The following is a 20,840-nucleotide window of genomic DNA, read 5'->3' as shown; positions in this document are numbered from 1 at the left end:
TATATAATTATGGGCATAGCAGGGTCCTGTCTCTCTCATGTGATATGTTATACTCTTAGAGGCACGTTGTCACGTGTATGTGGTTAGTCATGTCTGGCCTTGTCGGCCTATATTTTTGTATATCATTTTGTTGGCCTCGTCGGCCCATGTACATTGTTGTGGCATAGATGCCTATGATGATTAAAGATGTTGTCGTCCAATGGGATTAGTATGATTGATGTTTGGAAATGTATGATTAATGATGTGGCTCACCTAGATGCAAGTCTAAGTGTAAGCTAAGGGGTGCCCGGGTGGGCTAGCACCGGGTGCTCGTCCCGGCCCCCTAGTCGGGTCGTGACAAGAGGGATCAGTCTCAATGGAATAGCTGAGGCTCATTCTGCCTGGTCCCGGAGCCTGTGGTCCAGAATCTACTCTGGGGGGCCTTCTTAGCATCCCTACTGTCCAAGGCTGATCTCTTCATCTTTTGTTAGTCTGCACTTACCTACAGCAAAAAAGGGTCAGAAGCGACATTTCGTGGACTCGGGTTCTATTGCACGATCTAAGATAGAAAGAAAGGTCAATGATTCCTAAATGCCCCAAAGGCTCCAATTTAAAATTATGGTCAGCTTCACACTCATAAATAGGACTCTACCGGACACGGTCTGTAGAAAATCCCTAGGACGAACTGCTCTGATACCACTTTTGTCAAAAGGCATACCAAAAGGTTGTAGCTTCGGTCCAAATGGAGCTTGCTGGCTGCAAATGGAAAGAGGTCCTACTGGTTTGGCTCACACAGTTGGCTATCTGAACCTGCGAGCATGAACGCATCGTCCACAAGAAGGGACGTCAGTACGAGGAATGTACTGAGTATGTAAGGCATGAACCGTGATATAATAAGACCTATGGAGCATAACATGAGACAAGGGAGTAACATGTACTTATGATTGCCTCTTAAGGCAGCTACCATGCATGCTTAACTTTAAAGAAAACATTTCTCATATACATATTTGTAGCATAATCATTAGCCCGCATCCAGGCCTCCCGCGTCTGGGGTAACCATCTCACGCCGCCCAGTAGTGGTGCTGCCCGCCTTAGCGGTGCTACCTGGCCATCTAGGCACGGTGTAATCATCACCATATACTCAACATGAAGCATGTATGGGAACTGAAGTAAAAATTGTAACTCTATCGGAGTGACGTAAGGTCGGTAACCTCCGATTGTATTATGGAACATCATGATCGTCATGTCTCACCTTGAAGGAACGAGCATTATGAGGTGAGACTATCGATAATGAATAACATCAAGGGAAAACATAGAATAAGATCGTAAATCTCATAAAGCGTCAATTCATAAACCTTGGAATCTTTAGAAATAGAGTCATCATCATCATTATTATCATCATAGAAATATTCTCATCTTTGACATCATCGTTATCATTGTAAAAACATGTCCATCGTTGTTGTCACAAGATCTTACGGAATCATAAATCTCTGATTTGGAAAATACGGACATTTTGGAAAGCATTTATGGATTATCAGGAAAGGAGTCATGCCTTTGAATCATAAACTTCTAACTTGTGGAAGTAAGGAGGTTATGAAATATGTAGGGAATTATAACATTGGAATTTCTAGAAATAGAATCATCGTCATTATAAAATATGCTTATCTTTAGCATCATAAGAACACTATGAATCATGAATCTCTAACTTTTGAGAATAAGAACATTCTTGGAAAACATTTATGGATTCACATAAAGGGATCATGGGACATTTGGAAAACATCTATTGGATTCATAAGAAAGTAATCATGCCTTTGGAAGAAAAGGACTAGCATTAACGTACCTGAAAACTCACGTCTCTGCTCTTCCACCTATTTTCGGTCTCGCAATCTACATATAAGACCAGCCATGCTATAATTAGGTCCATTTTTATATACTTATCCTAAGCCTCCAAATAAATCTTTCTAGAATCGGCCGAAATTTCAGCAGCATCTCCTCAATTTATATGCTTAGCCCAAAATCGTAATTCAACAACCAACAACAACAACATCAATACCAACATTAACAACATCACTTTCAACACCAACATGTGCCATAAAATATCCCATACGCTGCTTTCCAACTTCCATAACTAACCAACTTACTATACAATTATCTAACGACTTTATCTTCGTAAATAACTCTTAAATAATACCAAAAGAGAAATATTCATAGCTTTTTCTTGTCCAAACGATAATATCTTCAAGACTCCACCTTGAATCCAAGCCAAATCCAATGCAAAATAATGCCGTGATTACAACTACGCACTATCCGAGCCTTAATAAAGCAAAATTACTTCAAACCCTTAACTGTTTTATGGCATAATTGCCCTCTGTGTTGCTACTCTCAATCTGATTTTTTATGTGAAAAACATGGGGTTTTGCCCCTTTTATAAGGTTCAAATTCGGGTCTGGGTCACTGTAGCAGTTTATTGTAGTAGACTGTAGCAGGTCGATACTGTAGCAGTTATTGTAACACGCGTTTCTACTTTGTCAGCCGAACTTGTAACATCCATAATTCTCTACTCCGATGTCGATACCACTTTAGTCACGACCCAAACCGATGAGCCACGGCGAGTACCCGACCACTACTGATCGAGCACCCCTAAACTCACTCCCACTCTGTACTAAACAACTTGGTGGCTCACTTTGACTGATATTCCACTGGTACCGTTCACGGTAGCATTTATACGATAGATCTTATCTCAGAATTCCACGAAACATGCCTATGGATATATATATGTAAGCATACTAGCAGAGGATGACAACGCAGACCAGCTTGGTCACCGTATATACTATTCACAAAATTTAGGGACAACTGAAAGCACATGATGACCCCCACTATATATACACTGTCTACCGACCGCTATGGAACATAGACTACAATAAGGAAAGGAAAAGGCCCTGCCATACCCATATATGTACATGTCAAAAGGCATACTAAAGGGTTGTAGCTCCGGTCCAAATGGAGCTTGCTAGCTAGAACTGGAAAGAGGTCCTACTGGTCCGGCTCAATCGGCTGGCTATCTGAACCTGCAGGCTTGAACGCAGCATCCACAAGAAGGGACGTCAGTACGAGTAATGTACCGAGTATGTAAGGCATGAACAGTAATATAATAAGACATATGGAGCATAAAGGTTCGGTGTTTCACGTACCCGGCCATGTCAAGGCTTGGTGTTATACATACCTGGCCCTACTAAGGCTCAGGGTTATCCGTACCCAACTGCAGTGGTGCGCACGCGATAAGTATCATACCCGGCCATGCAAGCTCGGTGATTACATAATAGTCATACATACTTAGACACGTATACATAAGAATCCATAAGTATCATCAACATATTTACCATCATCTCTTTCGTTACATCTATCCTTAGAGAATAAACTATCATATTAAGGAGGTAGTAGAATCGTGAAAGTATCGAGGATCATGAGATTTAGTAACTTTAGAGATAGAGTCATTTGGAAGACATTATGGAACTCATGAAAGGGTATGTAGCAAAGGAATCATGCCTTAATGAAAGAAGGGTTAGCCTTACATACCTCTTGGTCTTCTTAACTACTTAACATTCACCGTCGAAGCTTGAACAATCTACATTTAGAAGGATTCATACCATGATTAAGCCTTAATGATACTCTTAAATTCAAACTAGAATAACTCATGATCTAATGAAAATTGGGCAGCATTTCCCCTATCTCGTCAACTTCCACCGTATTACAAAAAACTCCCAAACATCCATAATAACACCCACAATATCATAATCAAGGAATCACATTCCATTAAGCCTTCAAAATTCATTCTCATGCTCAACTTATACTAACAACTTCACACCCATTCTTAACACATTTTCATACAATGCTTCCTCATCACTATTACTACTTTCCATAACAAGATTATACCCATATCATACTACGAATCATGACTCAAGTTAGCTTACTACTTAAAAACATCATAAAAGTTACATTTAGCCCTCATTTTCTACTTTTTTTTCTTCTACCCAAGTTGTTCAACAATAAAGCATTCATGATAACATGAAATAAGCATGAAAACTAACCTTTTATCTCATGTGAATGAGCTTCAGAGCAACTATCAACTTATGTGAATATCCTAGCTTCAACACCCAAGAATCTCTTGTAGTCTACTAACCCTAGCAAGACTTCTAACATATGGGTACCTTGATTCTTGCCTCTTGATCTTTGTTTTCTCTTGGGTTGGAGTGGAATATGCTTGGAGAAGGGTTTGGAGCTCTCAAGACTTATGGAAATATGAAAAATGAAATAAAAGAACAAGGTCCATCTATTTATACAAAAAATTTAAAATCTGCCCGATGGACTTATACGGACCATTTATACGGTAATCTGCCTGATGGACTTATACGGACCATTTATATGGTCTGTATAATATTATACGGTCTGTATAAGTGGACCGTATAACACCACCAAGAAAAAGTCCCTTTCTATAAAGGTCATGTTATACGGACCCCCCTTTAGTGTCACACCCCACCCTTGGTAAGGCGTGATTGGCACTCGGCATCTTACAAGAACCGAGCGAACCAGCTTATAACTTACATCATTCGTGTCTCAAATGGAAACAATAAGATCAAGAGGCTAGATATGAACATAATATCATGCATAAGTAAATGTACAATAGAGCCATGATGCCGACATTACTACTGTCACACTATGACTAAGTTGTACACAGGAACTGTCTGCAAAGCCTCTATGAACATGACTGAAGTATATAAGTCGGGAAAGGGCCCCCGACATACCCTCTTGTCATAAAAAAAACATATGCAACTCAGACTCGGCAATGCTCCAGGAAGAAGTGGATCTCACCAATCAAAACTGCTACCTGAAGGCAGCCTACGATGAAAGATACTCGGCTCGTCTATCTACACCTACGGGCATGAACGCAACATTCACAAGAAGGGACGTCAGTACGAGCAATGTACTGAGTATGTAAGGCATGAATAGTAGTATGATATCAGAATGAAGATAACATAAGATAAAGTAAGTAATTATACCTCGTACTCTTCTTAAGATCTCTGTCATGTAAATTACTCGTCTACAGGAAAAACATTTCATACATATCCATACACAACATACATACATATGCATTCACATACACTTACTATACATACATCTGTCATATCCATACCCTGCCCTTTCGGGACTCAGTGTCATCCGTACTGGCCCTTGCGGGACTCGATGTTATCCGTACTCGGCCCTTGTGGGACTCGATGTTATCCGTACTCGACCCTTGCGGGACTCGATGTTATCCCCAACAGATCAGTGGGAGTGCAATGCATACATACATACATATACATAAAAATACATAAATGAAATCAACATCATAATTAGCATTAGCATTATCATTATCACTATATCCTTCCTTAGAAGATCAACTATCTGAAGGTGAAGTCGACGATGTCATGGGAGTCTCGAGAATCATGAACTTAGATAGCATTGGAAATAGAATTATTATCTTCGCTATATCTCACCTCGAAGGAGCAAGTATTATGAGGCAAGATCAATCACAAAGAATAGTCTCAAGTTCATGAATAAGCTCAATAATATCGTAAGGACCATGAGATTCATAGACTTCTAGCATTTGTGAAAGCAAGGATATTATGGATATGGCACAAAGGTTTATAACAAAAGAATCATGCCTTTAGAAAGAAAGGGTTTGGCCTTAACATACCTTTGTGGTCGCCTTAAATTTAACTACTCAACGCTTGTCCTCCCAGGCTCGTAAATCTATATTCAAGAAAATTTATACTATTGTTAGACTCACCTTTATACGCTTGTCTTAGTCCTTCAAATAAATGTTTCTAGAATCTGCCGAAATTTCGGCAGTATCTCCCCTATATTCTTTACCTCCTCCAAATACCAAAACAACTCCCAAACAATACCAACAACATCAACAAACATATCAATACAGATATATTCCATAAAACATCCTACACGATGTTTCTCCAACATTCAAACCAACCATAACAACTTCCATAATACCATAATCAAAGAATTATATTCAATTTAGTCTCAAATTAATCCAAAATTCTCTTTCAAACTCACCTCATGGCCATCAACTTTAATTCAACTCTTTACGATTTTCTCCTATGATTCTTTCCTTTTCAAGAATTTCTAAACCTTTATATCATCTTAATCATGTAAATAATAGCAAGAACATACCTTATAGTAGAAGGACTTCACTTTATTCACCCTTTCCAAGATCAAGTTCAACACCACCTTAAGATGAAACAAGAACAATTTCCTTCCACAAATTTTCCTTGAGGTTTTGATGTTAATATTCTCTCTTGATGATTTGGAAAGGTCATGAAAGATTATGGAGTATTATGAAAGATTAGGGAGAATTATAGAAAATTACGGAGGGTTATGGAAAGTTGTAGAACTCTCAAGAGTTCTCTAGAAGAGTGGAGAATGAGAAAATGGTGAAATATATGAAAATTAATGGGTTAGAGGGGTATTTATAAGTGTAGTTCGGGTCGGGTACTGTAGAAGCACTGTAGCAGGTCGGTTACTATAGTACTTACTGTAGCACGCGTTTCTGCTTTGTCAGCCGAACTTGTAACGTCCATAATTCTCTACTCCGATATCGTATCAACGAGCAGTTTGTTGCGTTGGAAACTAGACTCGTCGAACGTCATTTTAGGCTTTTGGAACACCTTAGAACTCTTAATATACTAGGACATACACCCCTCCAAAGTTGACCTAAAATTCTGTCCAAAATTCTGTCAACTTTTTCCAAATTTGCGACAAACTTATTTTCTTCGATTTGCTTGATCCTGGAATCTTCCATAGCTTATTATATGAACTTAAACCCTTGTAACCATAAGTTTTGTGCATATAATGTCATATATCCTTGAAGTTAACTCCAGAAATCGTACTTAGAACGTCCAAAACTTATAAATTTCCTCATACGAAACTATGGGGTGTAACATATACGGACCGCATAAAGTTATACGGACCGTATAAGTGGCCGTATAACTCACAGTTATGCGAAACTTTCTCTCGTTGATTCGTTTGACTTCCAATCCTCGTGGAACCTTCTTGGCACTTACATAACACTTCATTAATCATACAATAGGCCCTATAGCAGCCCTTCAAGACATCACCAAATAAACATTAGATCAATCATAGCGAAAACCTTTCCCAACACGACTTACATTTCACTTCCTTCAACAAACTAAACTTAACATATTCACATGATTTCAAAATATTATAGTATGCACTTTAAGCTATCTAATACTTCCCTTAATCTTGTAAGTATTTCATAATCACCTTAAGCTCACATTAGCCTATTCGCAAGGCAACAAATCCGGAATTTCTGAGGTGTAACATTTTTCCCTCCTTAGGAACATTCATCCTCAAATGTTAGGTTCTTGGGGATTCTATAAACATTTCGCTATAATATGGCACTACCATCCTACAATAGCAACCCAAAATACATTGCCTCACAAGGCTACAACAACAAAATCAATAACCATGGCAACACACGACCAGGAAAGCACTACATACTTGAGGATAATGGCATCTCTGCCTGAGTCTCTTCTGGGGGTGATAATAAATGCGGATACCTGAACTTCATGTCTTCTTCTACATCCCAATTCATTTCCTCTCTATTATTATTTCTCCATAAAACTTTTACTGGAGCTACCTCTTTAGTTCTGAGCTTCCGTACTTGCCTATCTAGAATGGCATGAGGACTTCTTCATACGACAATTGTTTGGTAACCTGGACATCTATTGGTACAATTCTAGAAGGATCTCTAATGCACTTACGAAGCATCGATACATGGAAAATTGGGTAAACTGAATCCAGGTTAGGAGGTAGATCTAATTCATAAGCCACTCGGCCTACCTTGCATGCAATCTCATAAGGTCCGATGTACCGGGGGCTAATCTTGTCCTTCTTGCCAAATCTCATGACGCCCTTCATTAGCGACACCTTAAAAATTACCGAATCTTTCACTTGGAACTTTAAGTCCCTTCGACGATTATCTGCATAGAACTTTTGACGACTCTGAGCTGTTAATGGTCGACCCTGTATAAGCTTGACTTTCTCTATAGCTTGTTAGACCAAGTCTGGTCCTATCAATTTAGCCTCTCCTACTTCGAACCACCCAATTGGAGATCTACACTTGCTCCCATACAAAGACTCATACGGAGCCATCTGGATACTAGAATGATAACTGTTGTTGTAAGCAAAGTCAATAAGCGGTAAATGATCATCCCAACTACCTCCAAAATCCAATATACATGCCCGTAGCATATCCTCAAGGGTCTGAATGGTACGTTCAGCTTGCCGATCCATTTGTGGGTGAAATGTCGTGCTAAGACTCACCTGAGTCCCCAAACTTTCTTGGAAAGTTTTCCAAAAATTGGTTGTAAATTGAGTCTCTCTATCGAAGATAATAGATACTGGAACACCGTGAAGTCACACTATCTCTTTAATATAAAGCTTTGCATAATCTTCCGCTACATACGTAGTTCTGACCAGTAGGAAATGAGCTAACTTCGTGAGCCTATCCACAATCTCCCATATAGAATCATACTTATATCGGGAACGGGGTAAGCCTGCAATGAAATCCATGTTAATTACTTCCTATTTCCAAGTTGGAATTTCTATAGCTTGTAACAACCCACCCGACTTTTGGTGCTCGATTTCCACTTACTGACAGTGAGGACATTGAGCTACAAATTCCGTTATATCCTTCTTCATTCCATTCCACTAATATATAGTTTTAAGATCATGATACATTTTCGTTGCTCCGGGGTGAACGGAATAACGGGAACAATGGGCTTCTTTCAATATTTGGTGGCGTATTCCTGCAACATTAGGAACACATAACCTGACTCGGCATCGGAGAACTCCATCTCCAGAAATCTCAAATAATGACTTCTCCTTCTGAGGGAGTGTATTTCTGTAATGAACTGGCATGGGATCCTCGTATTGACGCTCTTTCACTTCAACTACTAGCAATGAGACCGCTGAATTTTAAATGATAGCTCCCATACTGCCTGAGTCCACTACTCGAACTCCTAGGTTAGCTAACTGCTGGAGCTCACGAGCTATCTCTCTTTTCTCTGGCTGAACATCGCATAAAATTCTCATGGATCTACGGCTAAGAGAATTAGCCACAACATTTGCCTTCCCGGGATGATATAGGATATTAACATCATAATCTTTCAACAACTCCAACCACCGCTGTTGTTGTAAATTCAATTCCTTCTGCTTGAAAATAAACTGAAGGATCTTATGATCTGTATAAATATCAACGTGGACGCCATACAAATAATGTGTCCATATCTTCAATGCATGAATCACTGCAGCCAATTCAAGATCATGGGTCGGATAATTTTTCTCATGTTTTCGTAATTGTCTTGAAGCATACGCAATCACCTTACCATGTTGCATTAACACATAGCCTAACCCAATACCTGAAGCATCGCAATAGACAACATAACCTTCCGATCTCTCTGGAAGTGTCAGGACTGGGGCAGAAGTTAATTTATCCTTTAGCTCTTGGAAACTATGTTCACAAGCATCCGTCCATTGAAATTTAGCTGATTTCTGGGTTAGCTTCGTGAGTGGTGTAGAAATAGAAGAAAAGCCTTCTACAAATCTCTTATAATAACCTGCTAAGCCCAGAAAACTACGAACCTCCGTAGGGGTTGTGGGCCTTGGCCAAGTCTTCACGGCCTCAATCTTTTGGGCATCTACCCGAATGCCATCGGCTGAAATAATATGCCCCAAAAAGGTCACCGAATTCAACCAAAATTCACACTTAGAAAATTTGGTGAATAACCCTCGAGTTTGGAGAACCTTAAGGATGGTACGCAAATGATCTGCATGTTCTACTTCGGATCGAGAATATACCAGGATATCATCAATGAACACGATCATAAATAAATCTAGAAAAGGCCTGAACACATTGTTCATTAAATCTGTGAATGCTGCCGGCGCATTAGCTAGCCCAATAACATTACCCAGAACTCAAAATGGCCATATCTTGTTCTGAAAGCCGTCTTAGGTATATCCTTCTCCCTAACTCTCACCTGATGATACCAGGATCTCAAATCTATTTTTGAAAACCATTTGGCACCCTGCAATTGATCGAATAAGTCGTCAATCCTTGGAAGCGGATATTTGTTCTTGATCGTCACTTAATTCAGTTGCAGATAGTCAATGCACATTCGTAAGGAGCCATCTTTCTTTCGCACAAAAAACACAGGTGCTCCTCACGGGGAAGAACTAGGCCTAATAAAACCGTTTTCGAGCAAGTCGTTCAATTTCTCCTTCAACTCTGCTGGAGCCATCCTATAGGGAGGAATAGATATGGGCTTGGTATTTGGTAGAACCTCAATAGCGAAATCAATCTCCCGCTCTGGAGGGAGGCTTGGAAGCTCTTCCGGGAATACATCCAGAAACTCATTCACCACCAGGACAGACTGAAGAGTTGGCAATTCAGCTTCTACATCTTGAACCCGAACTAAATGGTAAATACAACCTTTAGCAGTCATTTTCCTCGCCTTGAGATAGGAAATAAACCTACCACTCGGGGATGCTGTATTTCCTTTCCATTCTAAAACTGGTTCTCCCGAAAACTGGAAGCGAACCATTTTCATTCTACAATCAATATTGGCATAGCAAGAAGCCAACCAATCCATGCATATGATAACATCAAAGTCCGCCATTTTTAACTCATGTAAATCAACCATGGTACGATGGTCACAAATCACAACTACACACTTCCTATATACACAGCAAACTATTATCGGTTCACCGACAGGTGTAGATACCACAAAAGGTTTGATCGACTCCGGTTTGACCCTAAACCGACCCGCAATATATGAAGTAACATATGACAATGTGGAGCCCGGATATATCAAAGCATATACATCATGAGAAAATACCGATAATATACCTGTGACGACATCGGGGGAAGACTCAAGATCCTGGCGTCCAGCCAAAGCATAAATGCGGTGTTGAGGACCACTAGAACTGGGAGCTCTCCCTCTACCTCTACCATGGCTGACTGGCGTCTATGACCCTAGTCCCATAGGGTGTATAGATGATGAAGACTCGACTGCCAATCCTGAAGGTTGGACTTTACCCTTACCACCAATCGAGAGGCAATCACGCATGATATGGCTTGGCCAACCATATGCATAGCAAACCTCTGAGCCTAGTTGACACCGGCCCCAATGTAACTTCCCGCACTGGGAACATCGTGCCACGAGTGGCCTTGCCTGACCCGAATCACCTCTGAAATGAGAACCTGAAGCCCTAAAACTCTGACTCGGCCCGGAATAAGTAAATCTATCAAATCTCTGGCCTATAAACCATGGAGGCGCACTAGTCATAGAATGGCCTGAATGCCTAAAAAAGTGCTGTCTTTGCCCTCCTCTAAACTTACTTGTCGAACCCGAAGATCTAGCCCTCTTGTTATACCTTCTGTCATGCTCACGCTCACTTCTTTGCTGTTTTTGGCTTTCCTCTAAATTCTAGGCATGGGCTTGAATGCGTGAAATATCCATGTTGTCCTGAAGGGACGCAGTCAAGCACCTATCCATTAAATGTGGCCCTAGGCCTCTCACAAATCGGTGCACTCGGTCACCCATATCCGCTACTATGACCGGAGCATACCTAGCCAAAGAATTGAAGTGGAGACTACACTCTAAGGCACTCATACTTCCTTGCCTAAGTGTCACGACCCAAACCCGTGGGCCATGACTAGTGCCCGAACTTGACACCCGTATATGAACCCGTTAAAATTAATCAAAGTGAATCTCTGAACAATATGGAAACTTGCAAAAGAACTCCAACGGTTCATAACATCATTATACTTGTATATTCAGATAAACTGTCTCCTGAGGAGTCACCACTGATCAAATCATATAATGATACGCAAGCCGACAAGGCTGCCACTACAGACGGACATCATATCATAGCACATCATATAGACACAGCTGAACAGAACTTATATATAACCCACACATATGTCTACAGACCTCTAAGAGTATCAACAGTGAAATATGATGGGACAGGGCCCCGCCATACCCCTGGATAAACATATACATATACAATATAAGATCTGAACCAAAGTCTAGACTCCGGAACAACGGAGCTCTCCGAGACAGCTGAGTAGAAGTCCTATGCCGAAGGGTCACCAAACCGACTATCTGTACCTGCGGGCATGAAACGCAGCCCCCCGAAGAAAGGGGGTCAGTACGGAATATGTACTGAGTATATAAAACATGAAATACAGTAAAAAGGATTATAACTGAACTAGGGAGTACAGAAAACAAGTACAATGTCCAGAATACCAAAACACTTGCCCTTTTTAAACATAAATCATGTATATCAATATCATATATCATACCCGGCCCATTATGGGACTCGGTGAACATGGTCGCCACCCCGTCTTTGGCCCCATAACACAGCATAACTCCATAAACACATCATAACGCCATAACACAGCATAACACCATCATATATATATATATATATATATATATACTGTACCCGGCCCTCTAGTGAGCGACTCGGTAACAAATGCAGTGTAACTGTGCACGATAACATACCCGGCCCGGGACTCGGTGAAAGACATATTGAGGCATGCACGAGTAGAGTAGTGAGAAACCATATGCAAACTAAGTCATATCTGAGACTCAATAGAATAATCGAAATGAACCATCATTTGATAATCAAGAAAATAATCATATCAAGTACCCTTCGAATGTCACTATGGATTATATCAAAATAGAACATCTGGAATCATGGACACGTATCAAGACATAATGAAATAGCTTTTGGAAATCAAGAACATTAGCCATCCTAGTGGCTCTAAGAATAGGAACTTCTTTGGAATCATATACACGTCGTCTGTTTGTTTCATAAAGATCATGCCAAAAAGAAAGAAGGGTTAGCTTTACGTACCTGTCGTAGATCAAGCGTAACCAAGCTTACTTCGTCGCTTCTTTAGCCTATTTAATATGAAAGTAACGCTATCGTTAGTAAACTATACTTTCTAGCTTATAAATGTACAATCAGCCTCTTATAGGAATCATTCTTTAGTTCCTACTTTCTTGATTAGGATTTTTATTAGTTAAGAACTTAACGGAAATCGGGCAGCATTTCCCCTATATAACTCGCCTAACCCGAACTTCCAACTAATCTTCTGTTATCACAGCAATACCAAAAACAATAGTAATAGAAATATTCATATCAAATCCTTACAATCCAGCCCATAAACAACTCAAATAACCCAATAACCTTTCTTAATCCTTTTCCAATCCAAATCCTTAATATTTAAGATTATACACCAAACAGATCAACATACGCTTTGTATACGATACGTTATACACTTCTTTCCTCCAAATTTAGGAGCCACATCATCAACAACACGACAACAACAAGAGCAACAACACATGAACATAAAACCACACTTTTAATCTTTCAGCTCAACAAGAACAGTCCACAACTTTATGAACATTTAATCCAATTCATATTTCAACAATTCCATATAATACAAATTCATCTCTCCATTACAACATCTTTAACTCTAATTACATTTCAAGATGAAGAAATCTTACCTTGAATTGATTAGGACAGATCCTATAATAACATGCTCAATTCGCACCACTTCGTCTCCCGCACTTCGACACCCTTAGGTTGCTGACTTCTTGACGTGTAAAACACCTTAGGAGATTATAAATTTTTTTCACCATAGCAGCTGCCTGTGAGCTGCTCCAAATCTGCCATGGCCGTGAGTTGCCATGGCTTGGAAGCTCTCTCTCTCTCTTTCTCAATTACAATGACAACTACAAATGCATTGTATGACTAAAATTAGTCATCAACCATGTATATATATGCTTCCCCTAAGCCTTCCACGTGCCCATCATAATGAGTCGTCATTTTATATTTTGTTTTTAATTAATAATTCGGGTTGGGCCGAGCCCACTGCCCAGCATGACCTTTCTGCCTTAAAATATCCATATCTCCTTATCCCGATGTCGTATGCAGGCGCACGGCCTATGGTTGGAAAGGTATTTCAATTATCTACGACTTTCATTTTTGGAGTTTTCCCAAATTCCCAAATACTGATGGGGTTATGGCCTCCCGAAGTCAGACCACCCAAAAACGTAACTTAAAAACACACACACATTTTTTTTGGAGGACTTCCACTTTGATTTGGCTCAAAGGTCCTTCTTGAGTTGTGTTTAACTTCACATATATTATCCATATAACTTGTCATATGTCTTTAAAAAAAAATCTCGACATATGGACCCCACCTCAGCTTACGAATAATCCAACGTACAGAAATACAGGATATAACACTAAGATTAAGGAACTTATCGGCTCTAGCCCGCCGAACCTCTGGGGGAAAGTAGTGTAGGAGGAAGGTATCTACAAATTCTTGCCATACCGAGGGAGGTGCATTGACTCCCCGTGAAGCCATCCAAACCGTATACCAATGAACCGCAATATCCCGCAATCTATAGGATGCTAACTCTACCGATTCAATGTCTGAAGCAAGCATCAACCGAAGTGTCCTCAACATCCCATCAATAAAGTTTTGTGGGTCCTCATCCAGCTTTGACCCGAAAAACTCTGGAGGGTTCAAGCTAATAAAATCACTGACCCTTGCACTAACATCCCTATCACCTTGCCCTGTACCTTGCCGTTGAGTCTGAGCGACAACCAACTGAGTAAATAAATTAATGGCCACTTTCACATCTTGGCCTGAAGCATCTGGTGGAGGAGCTGGAGGTGCTGGAGATGGGGCTGAGGCTCCCTCATGGTCCTCAGAAATAGGCACTAAGTGAGAGGACTGAGATAAAGCCGCATTCTCGGACTCACCTTCCTCTATTTCCATTGGCGGTACTCTTTCAGCCCACTTTTCTGCCACTGTCTTGCCCTTTTGGGCTTCCATAACTTTTCTCTTTACAGGCATTTCTGAAATACATAATACACGGTTAAGAAAAGAGAAATCCTTATATCACGACTCTATCGCACGATTTTATGACGAAAGAAGGTCATTCGTTCCTAAAATGCCCGCAGCCTCCTGTTTATATGTGTGGTGCGCAACACACCCATAAACCAGACTCTATTGGGCACGACTCGTAGACACACCCTAGGATAGAACTGCTCTAATACAACTTTTCTCAAGACCTAACCGGTGGGCCATGACGGGCACCCGGTGCTAACCCACCCGGCACCTCTTATCGTACATTCGCATTCACATCTAGGTGAACCACATAGCCTACGCATGATTTCTATACATGAATAATACTAATCTCATTGAGCAACGACACATTTATATCATCATCAACAACTATGCCCATATCCATATACACAAGCCGACAAGGCTAATAAAACGATATACAAAATATAAACCGACAAGGCTAGAAGACACCTAACCCTACACAACTGTCTACGAGCCTCTAAGAAGAGTATGTAACATTATATAGACGGGACATGACCCCGCCATGCCCATATGTAGGTACTCAAAAGAATAATACCAACAGTTGTAGCTCCAGATGAAATGGAGCTCCTCTATGCAGTCCCTGAACAAGAAATCTATGGATCAAGCCTGCCACCCTGTCCACCCGCGAGCATGACGCAGCATCCACAAACAAAAGGACGTCAGTACGAATAATGTACTGAGTATGTAAAGCATAATCAACATCGCAGTAGGAGCATAAGAAATATCATAAGAAATAGACTAAGATAGAAGAATCAGGAGGTAATATAGCCATTTGTACCTCTAGTGACCATCATCATATTTACTTACTTGTCTTTCAAAGGGACCTTCCATTTCTGATGATTACTCACGTACATATACACATATTTATTTGTATCATACCCGACCATGAAGGTTCGGTATTTCACGTACCCGGACATGTAAAGGCTTGGTGTTATACATACCTGGCCCTACCAAGTCTCAGGGTTATCTGTACCCAACTGCAGAGGTGCGTGCGCGATAAGTATCATACCCGGCCATACAAGCTCGGTGATTATATAATAGTCATACATACTTAGACACGTATACATAAGAGTCCATAAGTATCATCAACATCATTACCACCATCGCTTTCGTTACATCTATCCTTAGAGAATCAACTATCATATTAAGGAGGTAGTAGAATTGTGAAAGTATCGAAGATCATGAGCTTTAGTAACTTTAGAGATAGAGTCATTTGGAAGACATTATGGAACTCATGAAAGGGTATGTAGCAAAGGAATCATGCCTTAATGAAAGAAGGGTTAGCCTTACATACCTCTTGGCCTTCTTAACTACTTAACGTTCACCGTCGAAGCTTGAACAATCTACATTTAGAATGATTCATATCATGATTAAGCCTTAATGATACTTTTAAATTCAAACTAGAATGACTCATGATCTAATGAAAATTGGGCAGCATTTTCCCTATCTCTTCAACTTCCACCGTATTACAAAAAAACTCCCAAACATCCATAATAACACCCACAATATTATAATAAAGTAATCACATTCCATTAAGCCTTCAAAATTCATTCTCATGCTCAACTTATACTAACAACTTCACACCCATTCTTAGCACATTTTCATACAATACTTCCTCATAACTATTCCTACTTTCCATAACAAGATTATACCCATATCATACTACGAATCATGACTCAAGTTAGCTTACTACTCAAAAATACCATAAAAGTCACATTTAGCCCTCATTTTCTACTTTCTTCTTCTACCCAAGTTGTTCAACAGTCAAGCATTCATGATAACATGAAATAATCATGAAAACTAACCTTTTATCTCATGTGAATGAGCTTTGGAGCAACTATCAATTTATGTGAAAACCCTAGCTTCAATACCCAAGAATCTCTTGTACTCTACTAACCCTAGCAAGACTTCTAACACATCTCCTGTACTCTACTAACCCTAGCAAGACTTCTAACACATGGGTACCTTGATTCTTGCCTCTTGATCTTTGTTTTATCTTGGGTTAGAGTGGAATATTCTTGGAGAAGGGTTTGGAGCTCTCAAGACTTGTGGAAATATGAAAAATGAAATAAAAGAACAAGGTCCATCTATTTATACAAAAAAATAAAAATATGCCCGATGGACTTATACGGACCATTTATATGGTCCGCATAATATTATACGGGCCGTATAAGTGGACCATATAAAATAACCAAGAAAAATTCCCTTTCTGTAAAGGTCATGTTTTACGACCCCCCTTATACGGACTGTATAAGTGGCCGTATAACTCACAGTTATGCGAAACTTTTTCTCGTTGATTCGTTTGACTTCCAATACTCGTGGAACCTTCTTAGCACTTACATTAAACGTACAATAGGCCCTATAGCATCCCTCAAGACATCACCAAATAAATATTAGCTCAATCATAGCAAAAACCTTTTTGAACACGACTTACATTTCACTTCCTTCAACAAACTAAACTTAACATATTCACATGAATTCAAAATCTTATAGTATACACTTTAAGCTATCTAATACTTCACTTAATCTTGTAAGGATTTCATAATCACCTTAATCTCCAATTAGCCTATTCGCAAGGCAACAAATTCGGAATTTCTGAGGTGTAACACTATGCATGCTTCATGTTAAATATATGATGATGATTACACCGTGCCTAGATGGTCGGGCAGCACCGCTAAGGCGGGCGGCTTATACACCGTGTCTGTATGGCACGGGCAGCACCACTAGTGGGCGGCGTGAGACGATTACCCCGGACGTGGGCTAATGATTATGCTACATATATGTATATGAGAGATGTTTTCGTTAAAGTTAAGCATACATGGTGTCTGCCTTAAGAGGCAATCATAAGTACAGATTACTCCTTTGTCTCATGATATGCTCCATATGTCTTATTATATGACTGTTCATGCCTTACATACTCGTTACATTACTCGTACTGATGTCCCTTCTTATGGATGCTGCGTTCATGCCCACAGGTTCAAATAGCTAGCCGAGTGAGCCAGACCAGTAGGACCTCTTTCCAGTTCCAGCCAGCAAGCTCCATTTGGACTGGAGCTATAGCCCTTTAGTATGCCTTTTGACATGTACATATATAGGTATGGCAGGGCCTTGTCCTGTCCTTTTTGTAGTCTATGTTCCATAGAGGTCTGTAGCCAGTGTATATATAGTGGGGGTCGTCATGTGCTTTCAGTTGTCCCTTAATTTTGTGAACAGTATATACGGTGACCAAGTTGGTCTGCGTTGTCATCCTCTGTTTGTATGCTTACATATACATATCCATAGGCATATTCTGTGGGATTCTTAGATAAGATCTATCGTATAAATGCTACCACGAATGGTACCAGTGGAATATCAGTTAAAGATGGGCACCAGGTTATCTAGTATAGAGCAGATGCATGTTAGGGGTGCTCGATCAGTAGTGGTCAGGTACTCATCACGGCTCATCGGTTTGGGTTGTGACATCATCGTGGCCTTTCGTTGCTTGGGGCATGGATGTTATTGGATCCATTGAACCCGCAGCTTTAAATGGCCATCGATTCATTTTAGTTTCCATTGACTACTTCACCAAATGGGTGGAAGCAACGTCCCACAAGTCAGTAACAAAGAAAGTGGTAGCTGACTTCATGCAAAACATCATATGCCGGTTCGGTATACCCGAATCCATCATAATAGACAATGGAGCAAATCTGAATAGCCATATGATGAAGGATATCTATGAGCAATTCAAGATCACTCACCGAAACTCGATAGCCTACCGGCCACAAATGAACGAAGCCATAGAAGCAACCAACAAGAATATCAAGAGGGTATTGAGGAAAATGACTTACAACTATAAAGGTTGGCACGAGAAGTTGTCTCATGCCTTATTGGGATACCGTACTACGGCCAAAACTTTAACAGTAGCAACTCCTAATTTGTTAGTCTACGGTACTAAAGCAGTCATACCTGCCGAAGTTGAGATACCTTCTTTGAGAATCATTCAAAAAGCAGAATTGGACAATGCTGAATGGGTTCGAGCTCGATATGAGCAATTGGCTTTAATAGACGAGAAAAAGGATGGTTGCCGTATGTCACGGTCAACTATACCGACAAAGGATGGCAAGAGCCTTCAACAAACGAGTCAGGACTATACTTTTACAAATTGGGCAGATGGTGCTCGAAAGAATTTTCCCACACCAAGATGACTACAAAGAGAAATTCACTCCCAACTGGCAAGGTCCTTATGCGATCCGCAAAGTACTCTCCGGGGCAGCGGTAGTACTGGAAGAATTGGATGGACAGGAGTAGCCGAAGCCAATCAACTCAGATGCAATCGAGAGCAACTACGCATGAAGACAAAGTTTCTCGATTTGTAATAGTATTCTGGCTTGTAATCTTTGTTCTATTTGCTTGTATTAGTTATTTCCTTTTGCTTTTAATCGTTTTGTGATAGACAGAAAAACAAAAGCACCTTTTGTAATATGAACTACGCAATGACCTGATTTAACCACACTGGAATACATAGGCATTCCATCTGGGACCCGATCGCACTATTAGTAAAATTAAAAACTCCTTTACTTTGACTTTGAACTACGTTCGACCTGATTCCTACTGCGGCAGGATAGGTAGGCTCTCTTTGAGCTCGTTCGCACCAAAAGAAAAACCCAAGAAACCCCTAGGAAGCCTCAGAGATAAGACATCATGAAGGACGCGAGAATTGTCGCACACCTAACTAGAGCAGAGTTTTTTAGAAGATCTCAAAAATTCGAGCCGTCAATCCATTACAGAGAGTCAGCTAACCCAGATTTTAAACTAGGACAGAAATTTTGAGAAGATCTCAAACTTTCTCATTTATTCAATACAGTAAACTGAGGCAGAAATTTTGACGTCCCCTCAAAATTTCCCGCAACTCGAAAGATTCTATAAGAGAGTTCGTCGATCAAGATTTAAACTAGGGAAAATTTTTTAAGAAAAGGTCTCAAGAATTCCGCGTGAAGAAGCAAAGGATCTCAGTCACAGAAGAAGGGATATCCCTCATTCAAAGCACATGTCATGACAATTACCCTTACAGCTTTCAAAACAACGCATTTATTTCCTTGCAAATTAGATATCCTTGTGGTAACTTTACAAAAATGATTTTCTGCGTAATGAAAGTAAATTCATCTTTCGAATACCAAAGCCGAAGGGTTTCGAGTCTAGAAAGCCGAAGATGCCACAGCGTCGGCAACACGAATCAACTTTAAATAGGAAAACACTAACTCATTTCTGATGTAGATCCCCAGGACGTCGAAAGATGACCCTTTTTTTAACTCTGCTTCCTGTGCAGGAAATGGCTCACCAAAGAAGGTCAAGACAGCTGCTGAGATCAGGTTTTCAGAAAAAATATCCAGTCACAAGGGCCATGAAGTGTTTAAAAGCAACGAGGGAAAAATATCTAGCCAGAAGGGCTACAAAGGGATTTAAATGCCACAAAGGTAAACACCCAGCCACGAGGGCTATAAAAGGATTTGAATGCCAGAAGGGGAAAATATCTAGCGACAAGGGCTACAGAAGGACGAAAACGCCATGAGGGAAAACACCTAGCCATAAGGGCTCACAAAGGACGAAAGGCTGTAAAAGGAAATATTTCTTACCAATGGGGTCGTAGTAAAACAACACAGCATACCTGCCCAAGAGAGTCACAACCGGCATAAAAGATGAAAGCATATCTATTTTCCTGTTGCCAAGAGGGCTATCACTTCTCCTTTTTTGCCAAGAGGGCCATTGTATATCTATTTTCCTGTTGCCGAGAGGGCCATCACTTCTTCTTATTTTCCATGAGAGCCATTGAATATCT

General features: G+C 40.3%; 1 protein-coding gene across 1 annotated transcript; it reads left to right on the top strand.

Annotated features, from left to right (window-relative positions):
- Positions 1-18,513: 18,513 nt before the first annotated feature.
- On the top strand, positions 18,514-20,467 carry LOC132630727 (uncharacterized). Its single transcript, XM_060346296.1, has 2 exons — positions 18,514-19,177; positions 20,331-20,467. The coding sequence occupies exons 1-2, from the start codon at positions 18,514-18,516 to the stop codon at positions 20,465-20,467; spliced, it is 801 nt and encodes a 266-aa protein (XP_060202279.1).
- The last annotated feature ends 373 nt before the right edge of the window (positions 20,468-20,840 follow it).

Source organism: Lycium barbarum, chromosome 3, assembly GCF_019175385.1.
Source record: "Lycium barbarum isolate Lr01 chromosome 3, ASM1917538v2, whole genome shotgun sequence".
Lineage (NCBI taxonomy): Eukaryota > Viridiplantae > Streptophyta > Magnoliopsida > Solanales > Solanaceae > Lycium > Lycium barbarum.
This window is presented reverse-complemented; position numbering and strand designations above follow the sequence as displayed.